The 20574-nt window shown below is 40.6% G+C and overlaps 1 protein-coding gene across 8 annotated transcripts; it reads right to left on the minus strand.

Moving 5' to 3' along the window:
- Window positions 1–3425: 3425 nt before the first annotated feature.
- On the minus strand, window positions 3426–20431 carry ilkap (integrin-linked kinase-associated serine/threonine phosphatase). 8 transcript variants are annotated; one of them, XR_012390321.1, is made up of 10 exons: window positions 20151–20422; window positions 17955–18065; window positions 14071–14185; window positions 10832–10938; window positions 10419–10512; window positions 10191–10278; window positions 7271–7404; window positions 6428–6547; window positions 4585–4888; window positions 3426–4217 (listed from the first exon to the last, which is right to left on the minus strand). XR_012390321.1 is itself a non-coding variant. In NM_001089504.2 (10 exon segments), coding segments are annotated over 10 exon segments (1038 nt in total). In that variant the 5' UTR covers window positions 20194–20431; the 3' UTR covers window positions 3426–3707.
- Window positions 20432–20574: the final 143 nt, after the last annotated feature.

Consider the following 20574-nt stretch of genomic DNA (forward strand, 5'->3'; position numbering starts at 1 on the left):
GGGTTAAACAAGAGTTTATCTTAATTATTATTGTAAATACTGTATTTTCTTATTGTTTTATTGCATATTCTGCAGCAACATGATGATGTTCACACCAAATTTCCTTTCAAGGACATTAGTGTACTACCACAATAATTACTAGTACTACTAAAAGTAATTAAAATATAAAATTAAGAAATTCAACAAGTGTAGAAAACTAATCATTCATTCATTTTCTTGTCGGCTTAGTCCCTTTATTAATCCGGGGTCGCTACAGCGGAATGAACCGCCAACTTATCCAGCATGTTTTTACGCAGCGGATGCCCTTCCAGCCGCAACCCATCTCTGGGAAACATCCACACACACACACTACAGACAATTCACCTGTATCGCATGTCTTTGGACTGTGGGGGAAACCGGAGCAAACCCACGCGAACGCAGGGAGAACATGCAAACTCCACACAGAACGTCAAATGAGCCGAGGCTCGAACAGCGACCTTCTTGCTGTGAGGCAACAGCACTACCTACTGCGCCACTGCTTCACCGAAATGAAATTAAATGAAAGTAAATTAAATTACAATCAAACTAAATAGAATGACAAATAAATAATAATAATAATATTAAGTAATAACAATATAAACTAAGCAAAACGAAATCTGTCATATTTAATAATATAAATATAATAAAAATGAAAGATACATTAAATAAATATGAACTAAAAGATGAAATATATAAAAAAAATATTTACTTATATCAAAACTATATAAAATTTTATAGTTTTAAAAAATTTATTAAAAAATTAATCATAAACGAAATCACATACAGTGAATATTGTTAATGAAATATAATAAAATAAAGGTAAATGAATATAATGAAAACCACAGAGAGAATAAAGTGAAACAACATAATAAAATGTAGTTAAATTTAAAAGAAACCAAATAAAACAAAACTGAATCCCTGACAAAGTTTAACCTCATTTACATAACATTTCCCAAATAGAACATTAATAATAATGATTAATAATTCCATTCATTTATATAGCGCTTTTCTGGACACTCAAGAGAGGGGGGAATCTCCTCATCCACCACCAGTGTGCAGCATCCTCCTGGAGGATGTAAAGGCAGCCATATTGCGCCAGACCGCACACCAGCTGATTGGTGGAGAGGAGACAGAGGAGACCAGTGATGATATGGTGAGGGTTAGGAAGCCATGTTGGACAGAGGCCAGTGGGCAGATTTGGCTAGGATGCCGGGGTTAAACCCCTACTCTTTTTCAAAGGACATCCTGGGATTTTTTATTAACCACAGAGAGTCGGGACAAGGGCCGGCGCGTCCATAGGAGCGACCTAGGCAGCCGCCTAGGGCGGGAGTACAGAGAGGACGGCGTCCGCGACACCTTCCTTACCACCCACATCCTCAGTTATGTCCGCAAACCCTCCCTCACCACCCGTGTCCTCAGTTATGTCCGCGAACCCTCCCTCACCACCCGTGTCCTCAGTTATGTCCGCGAACCCTCCCTTACCAACCGCGTCCCCAGATATATTCGCGCATAGGCGACAGAATAGAGGGCAGCGTCAGTGACACCTCAATCAGCACCCGCGTGTCCTCAGTTATATCCACGCATAGGATGGCAGAATGGAGGTCCGCGGCACCCGCGCATCCTCAGTTATATCCGCGCATAGGGCAGCAGAATGGAGGTCCGCGGCACCCGCGCGTCCTCAGTTATATCCGCGCATAGGACGGCAGAATAGAGAGGGCGGCGTCCGCAACACCTTCCTCCCTCAGCACCTGCGCGTCCTCAGTTATATCCACGCATAGGGCGGCAGAATAGAGGTCCGCGACACCTCCCTTCATTTTCATAACCGGTCACTTTCGTTTTCACATTGGGGTTGAGGGCAGCGTGATCGTCCTCTGCCTAGAGCGGCAGTTCAGCTTGCTCCGGCCCTGGTCGGGACCTCAGTTTAACGTCTCATCTGAAAGACGGCGCTCACTGAGCAGTGTAAAGTCACCTTCACTATACTGGGGCTTTAGGACTCACACAGACCACAGGTTGAGCGCCCCCTGCTGGTCTCACTAACACCACAGGCAGCAACCTAGCTTTCCCATGTGGTCTCCCATCCAGATACTGACCGGGTGCAGCTTGAGTGGGTCAACCTTTGCCCAATGTATGCTTCTGTTTTGTATTAATGTCGTATCTTAAAATACAAACTTCTTGCCGGCAATGCGTACCAAACTCCTACTCTGTTCATACAGGGATTTGACGGCCCTTAACAGAGCGCCTCTGACCCCATACACCCACAGCACCCTCCACAGAATGCCACGAGGGACACGGTCGAATGCCTTCTCCAAGTCCACAAAACACATATGGACTGGTTGGGCATACTCTGAACCCTCAAGCACCCTGGTAGCGATGTCAGACTTGTTTCCAGTGCATTTTGGACTCCGGCAGGGCTGCCCATTTGTCACTGGTTCTGCTCATCATTTTTATGGACAGAATTTCAAAGCGCAGCCTTGGGCTGGAGGGGGTCCGGTTCAGGGACAACAAGATTTCATCTCTGCTATTCGCAGACGATGTTGTTCTGTTGCCGTCATCAAACATGGACCTTCAGCATGCACTGGGGGCGGTTTGGTGCCAAGTGTGACACGGCTAGGATGAGAATCAGCACCTCCAAGTCCGAGGCCATGGTGCTCCACTGGAGAAAGGTGGTTTGCCATCTCCAGGTTGGAGGAAAGTCCTTACCCCAGGTGGAGTTCAAGTGTCTTGGGGTTTTGTTCAGGAGTGAGGGAAGGACGGAGTGTGAGATTGACAGGTGGATCAGTGCAGCGGCAGGAGTAATGCGGTCGATGTACTTGTCTGTTGTGGTGAAGAAGGAGCTGAGCCGAAAGGCAAGGCTCTCGATTTACCGGTCAATCTACGTTCCTACTCTCACCTATGCTCATGAGCTTTGGGTCATGACTGAAAGGACAAGATCTCAGATATAAGCGGCCGAAATGAGTTTCCTTTGCAGGGCGGCAGGGTGCACCCTCATAGACAGGGTGAGGAGCTCTGACACCCGGGAGGAGCTCGGAGTAGAGCCGCTGCTCCTCCACATCGAGAGAAGTCAGCTGAGGTGGCTTGGGCATGTTTCGGATGCCTCCTGGACGCCTACCTAGGGGGGTGTTCCAGGCATGTTCCACCACGAGGAGGCCTCGGGGAAGACAAGCTGGAGGGACTATGTCTCTCGGCTGCCCTGGGAACACCTCAGGATCCCTCCGGAGGAGCTGGAGGAAGTGTCTCGGAAGAGGAAAGTCTGGGGTTCTCTCTTGAGATTGCTGCCCTCATGAACCAGCCCCGGAAAAACGCATGAAATTGAGTGAATGAATGAAACAAACAAATAAATGAATATCACAAACGATGAAACTACCCACAGACAAATGTTCTGGAAGGCAGAGAGCACACAGACGTCATGAGGTCGTATAAAAGTTTATTATTTAGCACTTGATGCTGTTCAGCACTAAACTCTGACACAGTGTTTTCAAAAGTCCTGCTCTGAAAAGAAGACGACGGAGATTCAGACATCTCTAGAAGAAACCACATGTTCATTTCAGCATCATTTACTGCCACTGGATTCATGCGTTCATCTGTGTGTGAGTGTGTGTGTGTGTGTGTGTGTGTGTATATAAAATAAAAGATTCTGAAAGTATGTTTGCATGTATGTGTGTGTGTGGTGTCTGTACATTCACATTGACTCAACAGAACTCAATGGAGACTAGAATGACAGTGACGTTGTCTGCACTGCCCCGCCTCACTGCCTCACTGGCCAATCGCTGACAAGCAGCCTCAAATAGCCCCGCCCCCTCGCTCTGCCCCTCCTTCAGTTCCACGGTCTCGTTCTAAACAACAGAAATAATTGAAAGAGTCAACAGAAGCCAGAAAACATTAAACATACACATGGAGTTAGATTAAATTAAATGTTTACTGACATACAATATACATTTTAATTGTTTGATTTCAGTTGGCTGCCATGGAAACATTTCTCAAGTTAACTTTGCCAGACGATATACTAAACCAACTAAAACGCAAACCTCAAAAAAAAAAAAACTCCACATAAACATACAAAAATAAAAATCAATAAAAATTCATAAAAATTTACTTTTTTTAATTAAATTAATTACATTTTAAAAATGTTATTATCAATTATTTTCCTTTGGCTTACTCCTTTATTTATCATGGGTTGCCACAGAGGAATGAACCACCAACTACTCCAGCATATGTTTTACACAGAGGATGCCCTTCCATCTGCAACCCAACACTGGGAAACACACATATACACACACACACTCATACACTATGGCAAGTTTAGTTGATCAGTTCCCCTATGGCGCATGTGTTTGGACTGTGGGGGAAACCGGAGCACCCGGAGGAAACCCACACCAACACAGGGAGAACATGCAAACTCCACACAAAACACCAACTGACGAGGCTCGAACCAGCGGCCTTCTTGCTGTGATGCCACAGTGCAACACCACAGAGCCACCGTGCCGCCCAAAAATGATTTTATTAATTTCTTTTTCAGCTTAGTCCCTTTATTAATCAGGGGTCGCCACAGCGGAATGAACCGCCAACTTATCCAGCATATGTTTTACGCAGCGGATGCCCTTCCAGCTGCAACCCATCACTGGGAAACACTCATACACACTCATACACTACGGGCAATTTAGTTCATCAATTCCCCCATATGTTTCTATGTTCTGTTTTCAGCATGTTTATAAAGGGTTAAACACCCATTGCTGACACACACAAACCTTTACAAACACACACGACACAAATATGATTTTTAACACACACCTCCAGCACGCCGAGGACGAACTGAACAGCCTCGTCTGCAGAAAACACTTTAAAAAGCCCATCACACGCCAAGAGGACAAATCTGAATAACACACACACACACACAAACATAAACACACACACACACGTAAACACACACACACACACACACACACTCCATCAGTATTTCACTGAAAAAAGTCTGAAGATTTGTATATGGTGTGTGTGTGTGTGTGTGTGGATAGTTTGTGTGATTATGTGGATAGTTTGAGTGTGTGAGAATTTGTGTATGTGTATTTATGTGTGTGTATGGTGTGTGTGTGTATTGTGTGTGAGAGTTTTTGTGGGTATGAATGTGGTGTGTGTGTGTGTGTGTGTGTGTATGGATAGGATTTGTGAATGTGTTAGAGAGAGAGTGTGTGTGTGTGTTTATCCTGTGTGTGAGAGTTTTTGTGGGTATGAATGTGGTGTGTGTGTGTGTGTGTGTGTGTATGGATAGGATTTGTGAATGTGTTAGAGAGAGAGTGTGTGTGTGTGTTTATCCTGTGTGTGAGAGTTTTTGTGGGTATGAATGTGGTGTGTGTGTGTGTGTGTGTGTGTGTGTGTGTGTGTGTGTGGATAGTCTGTGTGACTGTGTTAGAGAGTTTGTGTATGTGTATTTATATGCATGTGTGTGTGTAAGAGAGTTTGTGGGTGTACATATATATGTTGTGTGTGTGTGTGTGTGTGTGTGTGGATAGTCGGTGTGATTGTGTTAGAGAGTTTGTGTATGTGTATTTATATGCATGTGTGTGTGTAAGAGAGTTTGTGGGTGTACATATATATGTTGTGTGTGTGTGTGTGTGTGTGTGTATAGTCGGTGTGATTGTGTTAGAGAGTTTGTGTATGTGTATTTATATGCATGTGTGTGTGTAAGAGAGTTTGTGGGTGTACATATATATGGTGTGTGTACGGTATGTGAGTATGTGTGTGTATGGATAGTATGTGTGATTGTGTTAGAGAGTTTGTGAATGTGTATTTGTGTGTGTGTGTGGGGGGGGGGGTGTATGCATGTGTGTGTATGGATAGTATTTGTAAATGTGTGAATGTGAATTTGTGTGTGTGTGTGTGTGTATGCTGTGTGGACAGTATGTGTGATTGTGGTAGAGAGTTTGTGTATTTATATGTGCGTGTGTGTATGGTGTGTGTGTGTGTAAGAGATTTTGTGGGTATTTATATATATATATATATGGTGTGTGTGTGTGTGTATGGTGTGTGAGTATGTGTGTGTATGAATAGTCTGTGTGATTGTGTTTGAGAGTTTGTGTGTGTGTGTTTGTGTGTTTGTAATACAGTGTGTTAGAGAGTTTGTGTGTGTGTGTGTGTGTGTTTGTGTGTTTGTAATACAGTGTGTTAGAGAGTTTGTGTGTGTGTGTTTGTTATTGTGTCTGTGTGTATACAGTATGGATAGTATGTGTGATTGTGTTAGAGAGTATTTGTGTTTATATGCATGTGTGTGTGTATGTGTCTGTGTGTGTGTGGGGGGCGGGGGGCTATTGAGTGTATGAGGTTTTGTGGGTATATATATGGTGTGTGTATGAATAGAATGTGTGATTGTGTTGGAGAGTTTGTGAATGTGTGTGTGTGTGTGTGTTAAACCCACTTGTCGTTTGGACTGAGTTGACAGCGCCGCAGGTCTGGAGTAGAAATCACACCGCAGCGTTTATACTGACCGTCACCTATAGAGCGAGACACTTCCAGCACTCCCAACACACGGCCGTCCCTGCACGCACACACACACACACGCAACACACACACACATCAGGAGATGCTGACAAAAAAAAAAACAACTCATAAACTAAAAGCATAAATATTTTAAGGATTTTGTTCACAGCAATTGAAGGATATTTTGTCAAGTCTAAATAAGATGACACCAGTAGGAGGCGACAGAGAAACAGATATAGCTCAGTAAATACACACAAGCAAAAGTGACACTCCTGACTATCAGCAAAGGGGATGATTTTATACAACATTCATTCATTTTCCTTCAGCTTAGTCCTTTTATTTATGAGGGGTCGCCACAGCGGAATGAACCGCCAACTATTCTGGCATATGTTTTACACAGTGGATGCCCTTCCAGCTGCAACCCAGTACTTGGAAACACCCATACACACATTCACACACACTCATACACTACAGCCAGTTTAGTTCATCAGCACCCGGAGGAAACCCACGCCAACACGGGGAGAACATGCAAACTTGAAGCAGCGATCTTCCTGCTGTGAAGCAATCGTGCTAGCCACTGCGCCACGGTGGCGTCCTTTATGCAACATTTCAACAAATAAAAATGTCACGTTGATCATGTTCATCTCATATTTAAACACTGTAGAGGTTGTGTAAAGACACACTTTATGCACATCGTCAAAACAACAATTGTGAAAACATTGTAGATCACTAATATGACATTAACACTGGGTGAGCTGGAACCTCCAAATGACACACACACCTGACGGTCCCGCCTGCTCTCTGGATCCTCATGCGCTCTTCATATATTGTGGGATTGTGCTCTTTACTGAGAGCCAGCGTCACACACTTCCTCTTCCCAGAATCCTCAGCCTGCTCCATACGACACAACACTGCCTAACACACACACACACACAGGTTTTTTTGATTGAAAGCAGAGGCTTGTTTTATTTATGATATACACATACATAAATATACACTCACCGGCCACTTTATTAGGTACACTTTTCCAACAACTTATTAATGTAAATTTCTACTCAGGCAATCACATGGCAGCAACTTAATGCATTTAGGAATGTGGACATAGTCAAGAGTAAGGTCAGAAGAGCATCTCTGAACACACAACACGTCCAACCTTGAGGCGGATGGGCTACAGCAGCAGAAGACCACACCGGGTGCCTCTCCTGTCAGCTAAGAACAGGAAACTGAGGCTACAATTCACACTAGAGATGCGCGGATGGGCTATTATTTCATCCGCAACCGCATGACAAAATTCATTATCCGTCCGCCATCCATCCGCAGTAACAATTTAGACCAATTTTTAAAACCGCACCCGCCCGCCATCTGCTGATTGGGCTCTTTATTTGAATGGCTTATTCCTTTTTATTATTAAATGAATGTTTCCTTATTGATCATTATATAATAGAGAATGACTTTAATGTAGACATGCAGTTAATCCAAACGTGCAAGTCATTAATTGACGACGCTTTGAAGTGACGCTAAAGATACGAGGACGTGTCTTTTCACTTGATTCGATTCCTCTGTCCTTGAGTCTTTTCCTTGCGTCCTTCCCTCGTAACGTTATCCCGGTGGGGTGGAAACACGAGGAAAGAAAGCAAGGAAAGGAAACGAGGATGCACAAATAAGAAATGAGAAGCACCCGAGCTCTCAGAATATCAGCAGTGAACTCCGTCTCCAATCGGCGCACAGGGACAAAATAATAAATAGCCTAAATTAAACGCACTGTACTATACAACTTTTTTATTGTAGCCTAATAGAAAACGCATTGACACATCATTTCAACATGCTGCTATTTAGCCTACTACTAAATGCCTATTTCACTTAATTTTTTAGTAAATAGATAGAATAATAAGTCATTTACATTATAGCCTAATAATGTTTACATTTGTAGTTGTCCATAGCAACCCCAAAAACGTACCTGCTTGCCTTGCACATCTAATTAATGGGCACAGTTTTTCGACTATTTTTTATTTTTTGCTGTGGATGTTATTGAGCTTGTAGAAATCGGAAACAACACCAGTTCTGCGACACAGATGAACCTTATTGATATCTCTATCAGACAATACCTATTTTATATGCCAAAAGAAACAACAGGGAGTAAAAAAAAATATTAACATAAATATCTTAATGTAGGCATAGGCTATAGTCGCATGCTTTGGCAAACAGTTGAAAAATTTTTAATAAAAACGTCATATCGTGCCTAAGCCTTGTAGGCTCAGTCACCCCCACAATTAGAAATTAAATTAGAAAAACAGATTTGCCATCCCTCTTTGAGCGAACATAAAGTCTGACCAGGCTAAAGTGCATGTATGACAAGTGCCCCAATAACCCATGGAGGATCATCCCCATTCCCCTCAAACTTGAAGCATAACGAAGTACTACGCCATTAAAGTTGCGACAAAGAAATTCTGGCAAAATAACCTTAGCCTCGGAACGTAAAAGTGAGGCCAACATGTCTAGAATAGAATAGGCTAAACCAATATGAACGTATAATTATCAGCTGACCGAACTCAAAAGTTTATATTAAACATATGTGTAGCCTAAATAACATAGGCTAATTGGTTTAATATGCCTGACCTTAGGTCTAGTTTGATTTTTTCTTGACACAATGCAGGAATAAAATAGCATCTGTGTCAGGATTCAGACGGGAGCGCCTGCATAGCCACTATAATGCGCCCTGCTGCACTGAAGGAGCGCTCGCTCGCAGCACTTGTTGCTGGAATGCATAGAATTCTCTTGGAAAGGTGCTATAATCGTGGGAATGCCTGGCCTTATTTCTCCCAAAAGAAAAGTAGATTTTCCTCTGCTGATCCGTCTATACGGAAGTTTGTAGAGGAATACTTCTGTACTTCATCCAGAATTAGTGTATCCGATTCCTCCTCCCATTCTGTGAAGTCAGTCCTAGGCTTTTTCGTTGGTGCGCCAGCTATGCCTATAAAAACAGTGCAACCGCCCGCCACCCGCCTGAATTGAATTAAAATATTATTTTTTCGTAACGTCATCCGCCTGATCCGCGGTTTATCAGCGGAGTTGGCTATAACCGCCAACCGCGCATCTCTAATTCACACAGACTCACCAAAACTGGACAATAGAAGATTGGAGAAACGTTGCTGCTCTGATGAGTCTCCATTTCTGCTGACACATTCGGATGCTCGGCTCACAATTTGGCCTCAACAACATGAAAGCATGGATCATCCTGCCTTGTATCAGCGGTTCAGGCTGGTGGTGGTGGTGTAATGGTGTGGCGGAGATTTTCTTTGGGTCCATTAGTACCAATTGAGCATCAACGCCACAGCCTACCTGAGTATTGCTGCTGACCATGTCCATCCCTTTATGAGCACAGTGTCTCCATCTTCTGATGGCTACTTCCAGCAGGATAACGCAGCATGTCATAAAGCTCAATCATCTCAGACTGGTTTCTTGAACATGACGATGAGTTCACTGTACTCAAATGGCCTCCACAGTCAGCAGATCTCAATCCAATAGAGCAGCTTTGAGATGTGGTGGAACGGGAGATTGGCATCATGGATGTGCAGCCGACAAATCTGCAGCAACTGTGTGATGCTATCATGTCAACATAGAGCACAATCTGTGAGGAATAGATGTACCTAATAAATTGGCCCTGATAATTAGACTCATAGATTGTGAAGAGAAACACTTACTCTACTGTCTCCCAGGTTCGCCACATATAGAACATCATCAACCGCTAGCAGACATGTTGCTGTAGAGCCGTCCTTCCATGCAGGCTTTCTAAAACACACACACACAGAGAGAGAAAGTGTGTGCGTGTTATTCTGTTTTCAGGCTCTTGTTTTGTGACCCTGGAACACTAAACTCTTATGCTGCATGGGTATATTTTATATTTCATACTCAACTGAAGCTGAACTCACTGGCTGGAGGCTTTCTTTAGGAAATCCTCATCTGTCTGACGAAAGGTGTCCAGCAGACATTTCCTCACCAGCTTGTCCAAATTCTCCACATCGCCTGCAAATGGGAAAAGCTGATTACTATGAACATCCAAATACACAATACAAGAAATAAATCAAGCATAAAATCCAAATTCTAACACAGAGTCAACAGTCTGAGCTTAAAATTGGGAATAATTAGGCAACAAACCAAAATTATGAGATACAACGCTTAAATAATGAATTTAAGAGTCGTAATGATGCATTAAAAACCCAAATTATGACATTATGAGATCCAAATTGTAGATTTAAAATTTAGAAAATCGTGACATGCTAAGCTGATGACTGAATAACTCGCAGATAATTATGATAATTATGAGTTATAGCGTTTGATTTACCTTTAGGAAACTTGCTGAGCAGCGTGTGATGAAGATTCTCAGCAGCAAACTGTGACGCTCGAGCTCCGCCGTGACCATCAAACACTGCGAAGTACGCCAGTCGAGACCTGAACAACAGACAGACGGAGAGAAATAGATGGATAAACAAACAGACTGAATGACAGACAGTCAGACAGACAGAACAACAGATAGTCAGAACAATAGACAGACTGAAAGACAGAACAACAGACAGACAGAACGACAGATGGCACAACAAACAGAATGACAGACAGACAGAACGAAAGACAGTCAGACAGACAAAAAGACGGACACACAGAAATTCAGAACGACAGTCACACCAAAAGACTGACAGAATAACAGACAGAACAGACACACAGAAAGACATAACAGGCAGAACAACATTCAGACAGTCAGAACAACAGACAGACAGAACGACAGAGGGCACAACAGACAGAATGACAGACAAAACAACAGACAGTCAGAAATTCAGACAGAACGATTGACAGAAAGACAATAACAGACAGAATAACAGACAGAATTACAGTTAGACAGAATGAGACAAAACAACAGACAGACAGACGGACAAAACGACAGACAGAACGACAGAGAGAAAGTCTGACAGAATGACAATCAGACCAACAGACAGACAAAACAACAGACAGAAAGAATGACAGACAGACAGAACGGCAGACAGTCACACCGAAAGACAGACAGAATAACAGACACACAGAAATACATAACAGACAGAATTAGTCAGACAGAATGAAAGACTGAATGACATACAGAAAGACAGACAGACAGAATAACAGACAGACAGAACAGACACACAGAAAGACATGATAACAGAAAGAATTAGCCAGACAGAATGACATACAGAACGACAGACAAACGTAATTACAGTGAGACACAATGACAGACAGAATGATAAACACAGAATGACGGACAGACAGAACAACAGACAGACACAATCAGACACAGCGACAGACAACCAACAAATATAAAAACAGAAAGAGAGAATGACTGACAGACAGACAGAAAGTCTGACAGTTAGAACAAAAGACAGACCAAAAAACAGACAAACAGACGGCACAACAGACAGAATGACAGACAGACAGAACGAAAGACAGAATGACAGACAGTCAGACAGACAAAAAGACGGACACACAGAAATTCAGAACGACAGTCACACCAAAAGACTGACAGAATAACAGACAGAACAGACACACAGAAAGACATAACAGACAGAACAACATTCAGACTGTCAGAACAACAGACAGACAGAACGACAGAGGGCACAACAGACAGAATGACAGACAAAACAACAGACAGTCAGAAATTCAGACAGAACGATTGACAGAAAGACAATTAACAGACAGAATTACAGTTAGACAGAATGAGACAAAACAACAGACAGACAGACGGACAAAACGACAGACAGAACGACAGACAGTCAAATAGACTGAGACATAACAACAGGCAGAAAGCAACAGACAGACCAACAGAACGAAAGTCTGACAGAATGACAATCAGACCAACAGACAGACAAAACAACAGACAGACAGAACGACAGACAGACAGAACGGCAGACAGTCACACCAAAAGACAGAAAGAATAACAGACACACAGAAATACATAACAGACAGAATTAGTCAGACAGAATGAAAGACTGAATGACAGACAGAACGACAGACAGACAGACAGACAGAATAACAGACAGACAGAACAGACACACAGAAAGACATAATACCAGACAGAATTAGCCAGACAGAATGACAGACAGATCGACAGACAAACGTAATTACAGTGAGACACAATGAGAAACACAGAATGACGGACAGACAGAACAACAGACAGACACAATCAGACACAGCGACAGACAACCGACAAATATAAAAACAGAAAGAGAGAATGACAGACAGACAGACAGAACGACAGACAGAAAGTCAGACAGTTAGAACGACAGACAGACCAAAAGACAGACAAACAGACGGCACAACAGACAGAATGACAGACAGACAGAATGAAAGAATGAAAGACAGAACGACAGACAGTCAGACAGACAAAAAGACGGACACACAGAAATTCAGAACGACAGTCACACCAAAAGACTGACAGAATAACAGACAGAACAGACACACAGAAAGACATAACAGACAGAACAACATTCAGACAGTCAGAACAACAGACAGTCAGAACAACAGACAGACAGAACGACAGAGGGCACAACAGACAGAATGACAGACAAAACAACAGACAGTCAGAAATTCAGACAGAACGATTGACAGAAAGACAATAACAGACAGAATAACAGACAGAATTACAGTTAGACAGAATGAGACAAAACAACAGACAGACAGACGGACAAAACGACAGACAGAACAACAGAGCGAAAGTCTGACAGAATGACAATCAGACCAACAGACAGACAAAACAACAGACAGACAGAACGGCAGACAGTCACACCAAAAGACAGACAGAATAACAGACACACAGAAATACATAACAGACAGAATTAGTCAGACAGAATGAAAGACTGAATGACAGACAGAACGACAGACAGACAGAATAACAGACAGACAGAACAGACACACAGAAAGACATAATACCAGACAGAATTAGCCAGACAAAACGACAGACAAACGTAATTACAGTGAGACAGAATGAGAAACACAGAATGACGGACAGACAGAACAACAGACAGACACAATCAGACACAACGACAGACAACCGACAAATATAAAAACAGAAAGAGAGAATGACAGACAGAACGACAGACAGAAAGTCTGACAGTTAGAACAACAGACAGACCAAAAGACAGACAAACAGACGGCACAACAGACCGACAGACAGAACGACAGACAGTAAGACAGACAAAAAGACGGACACACAGAAATTCAGAACGACAGACAGTCACACCAAAAGACTGACAGAATAACAGACAGAACAGACACACAGAAAGACATAACAGGCAGAACAACAGACAGAATTACAGTCAGACAGAATAGAAGACAGAACAGACAGAACGACTGACAGAATGACAGACAGAATGAGAAAGGCAGAATGACAGACAGACAGAACTACAGGCAGACAGAATGACAAAGACAGAACAACAGACAGACAGAATGACAGACTGACAAATAGACATAACCTACAGATGGAAAAATAGAAAGAGAGAATAACAGACAGAACAACTGATAGACTGAACGACAGACAGACAGAAGAGACAGACAGACACTCACACTTGAGATGGTAGACAGGTGATGCTAAGGTCTGGCAGCAGGACGTGTGCATCCTGCATCTCTTCTCTCTCTCCACGCCTTGCTGAGACAAAACCTGTGAGCTTGGCAAAGCCTTCTGGGAAAAAAACCCAGAACGAGACAGAGATCATCACACACCTCCCCTCACATGAACAAACAGCAGAGTTGGGCATGTCCATTCACTAACTATTTACATCACTACAGCTCTATTTAAATGACTTTTCAGACACTCAGTATGTTATTATTAATAATGGACTCATATTTAAATCTATAACATAAATTATGATGAACTATTAATTGATTTTCCTTCGGCTTAGTCTCTATTTTAGAGGTCCCCACAGCGAATGAACCGCCAACTTGTCATAAACCAATTCTGACTGATTAATCATAACCATGTTTGACTGTCTTGATAATTATAACCTTGTTCAGTTTAAAAATTGTATTATTCTGCAAACTTAAATTATATACAGGGTCTCTGCAGATATCATAATGTCAAATTTAAGACCTTTTAAGACTTTTTTAAGACCATTAAGTGTTAAATTTAAGACCTATATCGCTATATCAAAAACACGCGAGAGAAAATGTAAAAGCACAAAATTAGGGGTAAAATAAAGTTATTTAAATTTCGCTCTCTCGCATTACAGCGCTCCCGACTTATAAAACTGCGCTTGCGACATTTGTCAGTGAAATAATGGCATACTCTGCCAGCAGAAATCATGTCGCGTGCACTCAAAGCGAACTTCCACAAACACAGCGATGACGTCACATTCGCCGCGCGCACTGAGTTTAATAACAGAAAGCTGATTGGCTATTGCAAGTTGACTTTTTTGTAGTTGTAATACCGCAAATTACAATTGGACCTGTGAAATAATGAACTACAACACCCCAAAAACCTAGCAACAACAACAAAAATTATTTAAATGAGCATTAGATGTAGCGTTACATGGACATCGCAAAAATAAGACCTGTGCAAAAATATTTAAGACCTAGAACAGCAAATTTAAGACTTTTTAAAGCCATAAATTTTGATTTTTTAATTTAAGACTTTTTAATACTTTTTAAGACCCCGCGGGGACCCTGATATAACAAAACACTACTCCTCTAAATTGATTTACAGAGAACTGCTGAATTTATGTCCAGCATTTAAAGGTGCAGTATGTACGTCTGACACCCAGTGGTTGAACTAGATATTGCACTCCTGGATCAAAACACAGGTAATCGCAGGTTGCCAGATTGAGGGCAACTAAATAAAACAAAAAAGCAACGGCACTCGATAGAAGGAATCGTTTCCATATTAAATAGAGTATTGGTCCTAACCAACACCTCAAATTGATATATTATAAACGGCTTCTATTTCTCACAGCTGAACAACAGAAAACTGACAATGATCAGCTCAGGTCCAGCCTGATGTCATTTATTATCATACTACTGAAAGCAGCAGCGGATAGTTCAGCTCAGATCTGAGCTCACCTAATGTTTACACTCCTAATATTTATATTATTTGCTAATTAATAACCTCATGTGGAATTTTGAATCTGCGTCTCATTTCAGAGTCTGCTACTGTCCACCAGAGGTCGCATTTCAGTCACAGACGCATGCTTTGAGAGCCTTCCTGACTGACTGAATGAAATACGCCGTTTTCCATCATCTGGCAACCCGGGGTGCTGAAATATAATTGGCTAAACTGACATTGGGCGGGTTAAATGACCAAAACAAAGACAGCGTTCTGGCACGTAACACACATGTTCAACAGAATATCTGACTTCAGCATTGTTTCTCAAATAAACAAGAATGTTCACCGAGCATGCATCTGCACACATATTATGGTGTTTTTATTATGCAGAAGAGTCAAACACTCACATACAGCACCTTTAAGGCAACTTCATTATAAGTAACTGTAATTAAATGACCAAAAACATTTTATTTTCAGCAGATGAGTCATTTCATTACAGTAGCCAGCTACAAGGATACTAATTATTACACCCAACATTGACAAACACACACAAACATATATACAGACAGTTATTAGCCATTATTAAAGGGCCATGAAACCCCCTCGTTTCAGCAGGGTGTTTTCACACCTCTACTTTGGAAAAAGTCAGAAAAGTGGGCGTGTCCAGCTCTGTTTAGGGGGGAGTGTCGGAGGAACTAAAGTGGGAGGGTGTGGGAGTGTCTATTTGGGCACGCGCGAGTTTCAGTCAAAATACTCACACACAAGAGAAAGTGATGGTGTTTAACCTACATGGACATCTGTAGTCGAATTATTTGCCAAATTATAAAATGGTGGACTTTAACTGCAGTTTGGCTCTTTCATTCAGGGAATTCATTCATGCCCCTCGCGACAAACGAGATATTTGATTCGAGGAACTGCTGTAAGTGTGTATTTTTCATGCAATGTTTGATACCGCACGGCGAATGAGAGAAAAAAACCTCAGCATTTCCCGGAAACTTAGATGCACACGGCAGGTAGTGTCAGAAAGCCGCGTGTGTTATTCCGGTCACTAAATGCGGTAAAAACCCTACACGAGATTAAAGTTTGGTTGTGGTGCTAACATGTTTACACTCGGTACAATGGTTAACTTAGTTCGATACGAACAAACTGAATAAACAAAGAGCACTGGTCACTCACTTACCAAATCTGTAGAGACAGGACAATCACCAGCAACTAGAGCTGCGTCTTTATTAAGAGGAGACTACAAGCGAATCCGGATCTCAGCGTTTGCAGATGAGAACAGCTCTCAGGTAAACAATAATCCTCCTTAGGTTAAGTTATTGTTGTGGAGCGTCGCGTACACTGTTAATTCACACGTGACTCCAGCTGAGCTCTCACAGAGAGAAAAAGAAAATGAAACTTAACGGCAGCAAACTATAAAAGCAACACTTCACGCTTGTTTTGCCAACACAATGTGGCGTCTCTGTCGTGTAAACAAAGTAATGAATATTAATGAAGTTGCACAATAGAGCGCGCTGATTGGTTTGAACCAAGCCTTACTCATGCATTAATGCAGCACACTGTAAGACGTAATAAGACTCACTCTGGCACAGACGTCCAGTCTGCACGCTGGAATACACGCTATTATCTCATGACCGTCAAAAATTCGTTTCAAACAGGAAGTACGAATTTGCTTGAAATAACGCAAAAACAACCAATTTACACTTTTTAGTGAAATATAGGTGTCCTAATAGTGTTTTTAGCAGTGTGGGACACATATACCACTGTCAACAGCTCAAAACATGTGTTGTGGTGTTTCATGACCCTTTAACCTTATTAAGTCAGAATTATTAGCCCTCTAGTATATTTGTGTTCCCAATTTCTGTTTAACGGAGAGCAGATTATTTTCAACACATTTCTAATCATAATAGTGTTGATAACTCATTTGTAATAACTGATTTATTTGATCCTTGTCATGATGACAGCACATAATATTAGACTAGATATTCTTCAAGACACTTCTATACAGCTTAAAGTGACATTTAAAGGCTTCACTAGGGTAATTAGGGTAAAGTTAGGGTAATTAGGCAAGTCATTGTGTAACAGTGGTTTGTTCTGGAGACAATCCAACACTAATACTGCTGAAGGGGGCGAATAATATTGCCTTTAAAACAATTAAAAACTGCTTTTATTCTAGCCAAAATAAAACAAATAAGACTTTCTCCAGAAGAACAAATATTAAAGGAAAAACTGTGAAAATTTCCTGAATCTGTTCAACGTCATTTGGGAAATATTTGAAAAAGCCACAGGAGGGTGAATAATTCTGACTTCAGCTGTACATACACAGACCAAACACACACTCTCTCTCTCTCTCTCTCTCTCTCTCTCTCTCTCTCTCTCTCAGTGGACACAATGTGTGTGGAAAGCTGAAAACCTTTACAAACTTTCTTTTCCTCTTGTTTGTCATCCTGCACCTCTGTCTGCTCTGAGCTGATGCTTCTCTTCCTCTTCTCTCCTCGCTCCTCCTGCTGGAGTTTCACTGGAGCTGCTCAAGAAGAAACGTCACTATTAAAACATTCACAATTAAAGCCTCAAACTGAAGGGACACATATACAGTGATCGGCGTGTATGAGTACACCCCTCTGAAATCTCTCTTTTAAATTCATATGTTTAATAGGAAGCTCTACAAGAGGGGTCACCAATCTCGGTCCTGGAGGGCCGGTGTCCCTGCAGGGTTTAGCTCCAACTTGCCTCAACACACCTGCCTGATTGTTTCAGGTATACCCAGTAAGAGCTTGATCAGCTTGTTCAGGTGTGTTTGATTAGGGTTGGAGCTAAAATCTGCAGAACACCGGCCCTCCAGGAACAAGTTTGGTGACCACTGCTCTTAAATATTATATGTGTGCATATACATTAGATTAGTCAGTACTGGAGCCAAATCTGGAGCTTATCTAATAAAATAACTTACGATAACGGTCCAAAACTAGTACAGCCAAATTAATATGATTTAGAAAAATATTAAATACAAATTAAAAAAAGAGGAAAAATCAAGAGAAACAAAAAAAATGACAAAAATTTTGTTGAAATTTTGTAGTTTGCAATTTATTTTTGCAATATTTAGTTTGAATTTAATTGCTTTATCTTTCAATTTCTAAATACATGTGGTGACTAAAATATCATTCTAATAAATATATCTGTTTAATAAATCTGTTTCTGGGGACTCAAACCAGCGACCTTCATGTTGTGAGGCCACAGTGCTAACCACTGAGCCACCATGCTACCTAAATGAGTATATAAATGAGAATATTTTGATCCATTTTTCAGTGAATATAGGTCATATATGTTGGTGCATTTGAACAAAACAGATTTATTAAATGCATATAATAATATTTTTGTCATTGAACATCTTTAGAAATGGAAAGATAATACATTTAAATTCATTATTTATAAATATTGGGTGAAAAAAATTACAAACTAAATCACAAAAAAAAATTCTCTTTTTAAAATGTTTTATTTAATACATTTCCCTAACCTATACATTTGGGTGTACTAATTTTGACCATTATTGCGAGTTATTTGGTTAGAAAAGCTCTAGATTTAGCTTCAGTATGTAATGTATATGCACAAATACATTATTGTAAAGCTTCCGATAGAAAACATTCATTTAAATGAGAGATTTGTGAGAGGTGAACTCATAAACGTTGAGCACTGTAAGATTCATCCATCACTTAGTGTTTTCATTCAATTAGAACTGCATTACACACTAAATCGACAGTCATTTTCAAAACCCATAATAGGAGCTCTTTAAAGCATCTTCATTTGTGCATATGGGACACTTTATAATCTTGAGAGCTGCTTAACAATGTTGATATTCACTTGAAAAGAAACTAACATATACAGTTGATTATATACACTAAATTATTCGCCCTCCTTTTTTAAAATATAATCCAAGTGCTGTTTATCAAAGAGATTTCTAAACATAATAGTTTCGACATCTAATTTCTAATAACTTATTTATTTAGTCTATTTCCATCATGACAGCACATAACATTCTGTAAAATACTAGCATTCAGTTTAATGTGTAATTTAAAGGCTTAATTAGGCAAGTTATTGGAAAACATTAGTTTGTTCAGTTGACAATGTAAAACAATTATTTAAGATAAGTTAGCTAATAATATCGAGTTAAACACTGCTTTATCCCAGCCAAATTAAAAGAAATGAGACTTCTTTCCAAGAGGAAAAAATATTATAGGAAATACTGTGAAAATTTCATTGCTCTGGTAACCTACTCTCGGTATACAAGTTAGCATTGTATCCTGCAATATTCTCAAAATGATAGAGAAATTATATATATATATATATATATATATATATATATATATATATATATATATATATATATATATATATATATAAAGCACAATAATCTAACATTTTAGTAATTAAAGCAGGCAAATTATGTAGAAATGTGTGTGGGTAATAATAACAATAGTAATGCTAACTCAGGCGCATGCACTGCATCAATACTGAATTGTCCTAATCTTTACTTTTATCTGTCCAAATTACTGCTTTAACATATATAACATGTGCACGATGTTTATTGTTATATAATTAGTGTGAAAAAACCCACCTGGCTCGTTTGTAGGTTCTGGAAGATCGTCAAATAAATCCATTTCTGAACCTAGCGTGTTAGCTAGCTTCAAACATCAACATACACCGATCCTCTGATCAAATGGCACTCGTTTGTTTGCCAGCAGGTAAACGCGAAAAGAATTAAAATTTTAACACAGAAAAAACACAGTAGTCTGGTGTTCGTGTTTCAGAGAGTAAAGTGAGTAATTCAGCAGATCGAGCAGAGGCGCTGTTTGAAACTAACGTTATGTGTGTTTGAAGGCAACAGCTTACATGCTAATGCTAATTAAATGATATTAGAGAAAATTTGTGAAATTACGTTTAACCTACTGCAAAACACATTTGTAATACGTGTAAGTAGCTGTTATTATAGCAACACAACTACACAGAATTATTGACAGACAGAAAAAGAAGTTTAACGC

This window comes from Danio rerio, chromosome 15 (assembly GCF_049306965.1).
Source record: "Danio rerio strain Tuebingen ecotype United States chromosome 15, GRCz12tu, whole genome shotgun sequence".
In the NCBI taxonomy this organism is placed as follows: Eukaryota; Metazoa; Chordata; class Actinopteri; order Cypriniformes; family Danionidae; genus Danio; species Danio rerio.

Bases quoted from the DNA above. Each gene is read 5' to 3' on its own strand.
- ilkap (XM_005157817.6), bottom strand. From the start codon at position 20,193: ATGGATTTATTTGACGATCTTCCAGAACCTACAAACGAGCCAG. The intron at 10,939-14,070 runs GTGAGTGTCTGT...TCTGTTGTTCAG, and splicing joins ACCTGTCTACCATCTCAAGT to GTCTCGACTGGCGTACTTCG. The intron at 7,405-10,190 runs GTAAGTGTTTCT...TGTGTGTGTTAG, and splicing joins CGAACCTGGGAGACAGTAGA to GCAGTGTTGTGTCGTATGGA.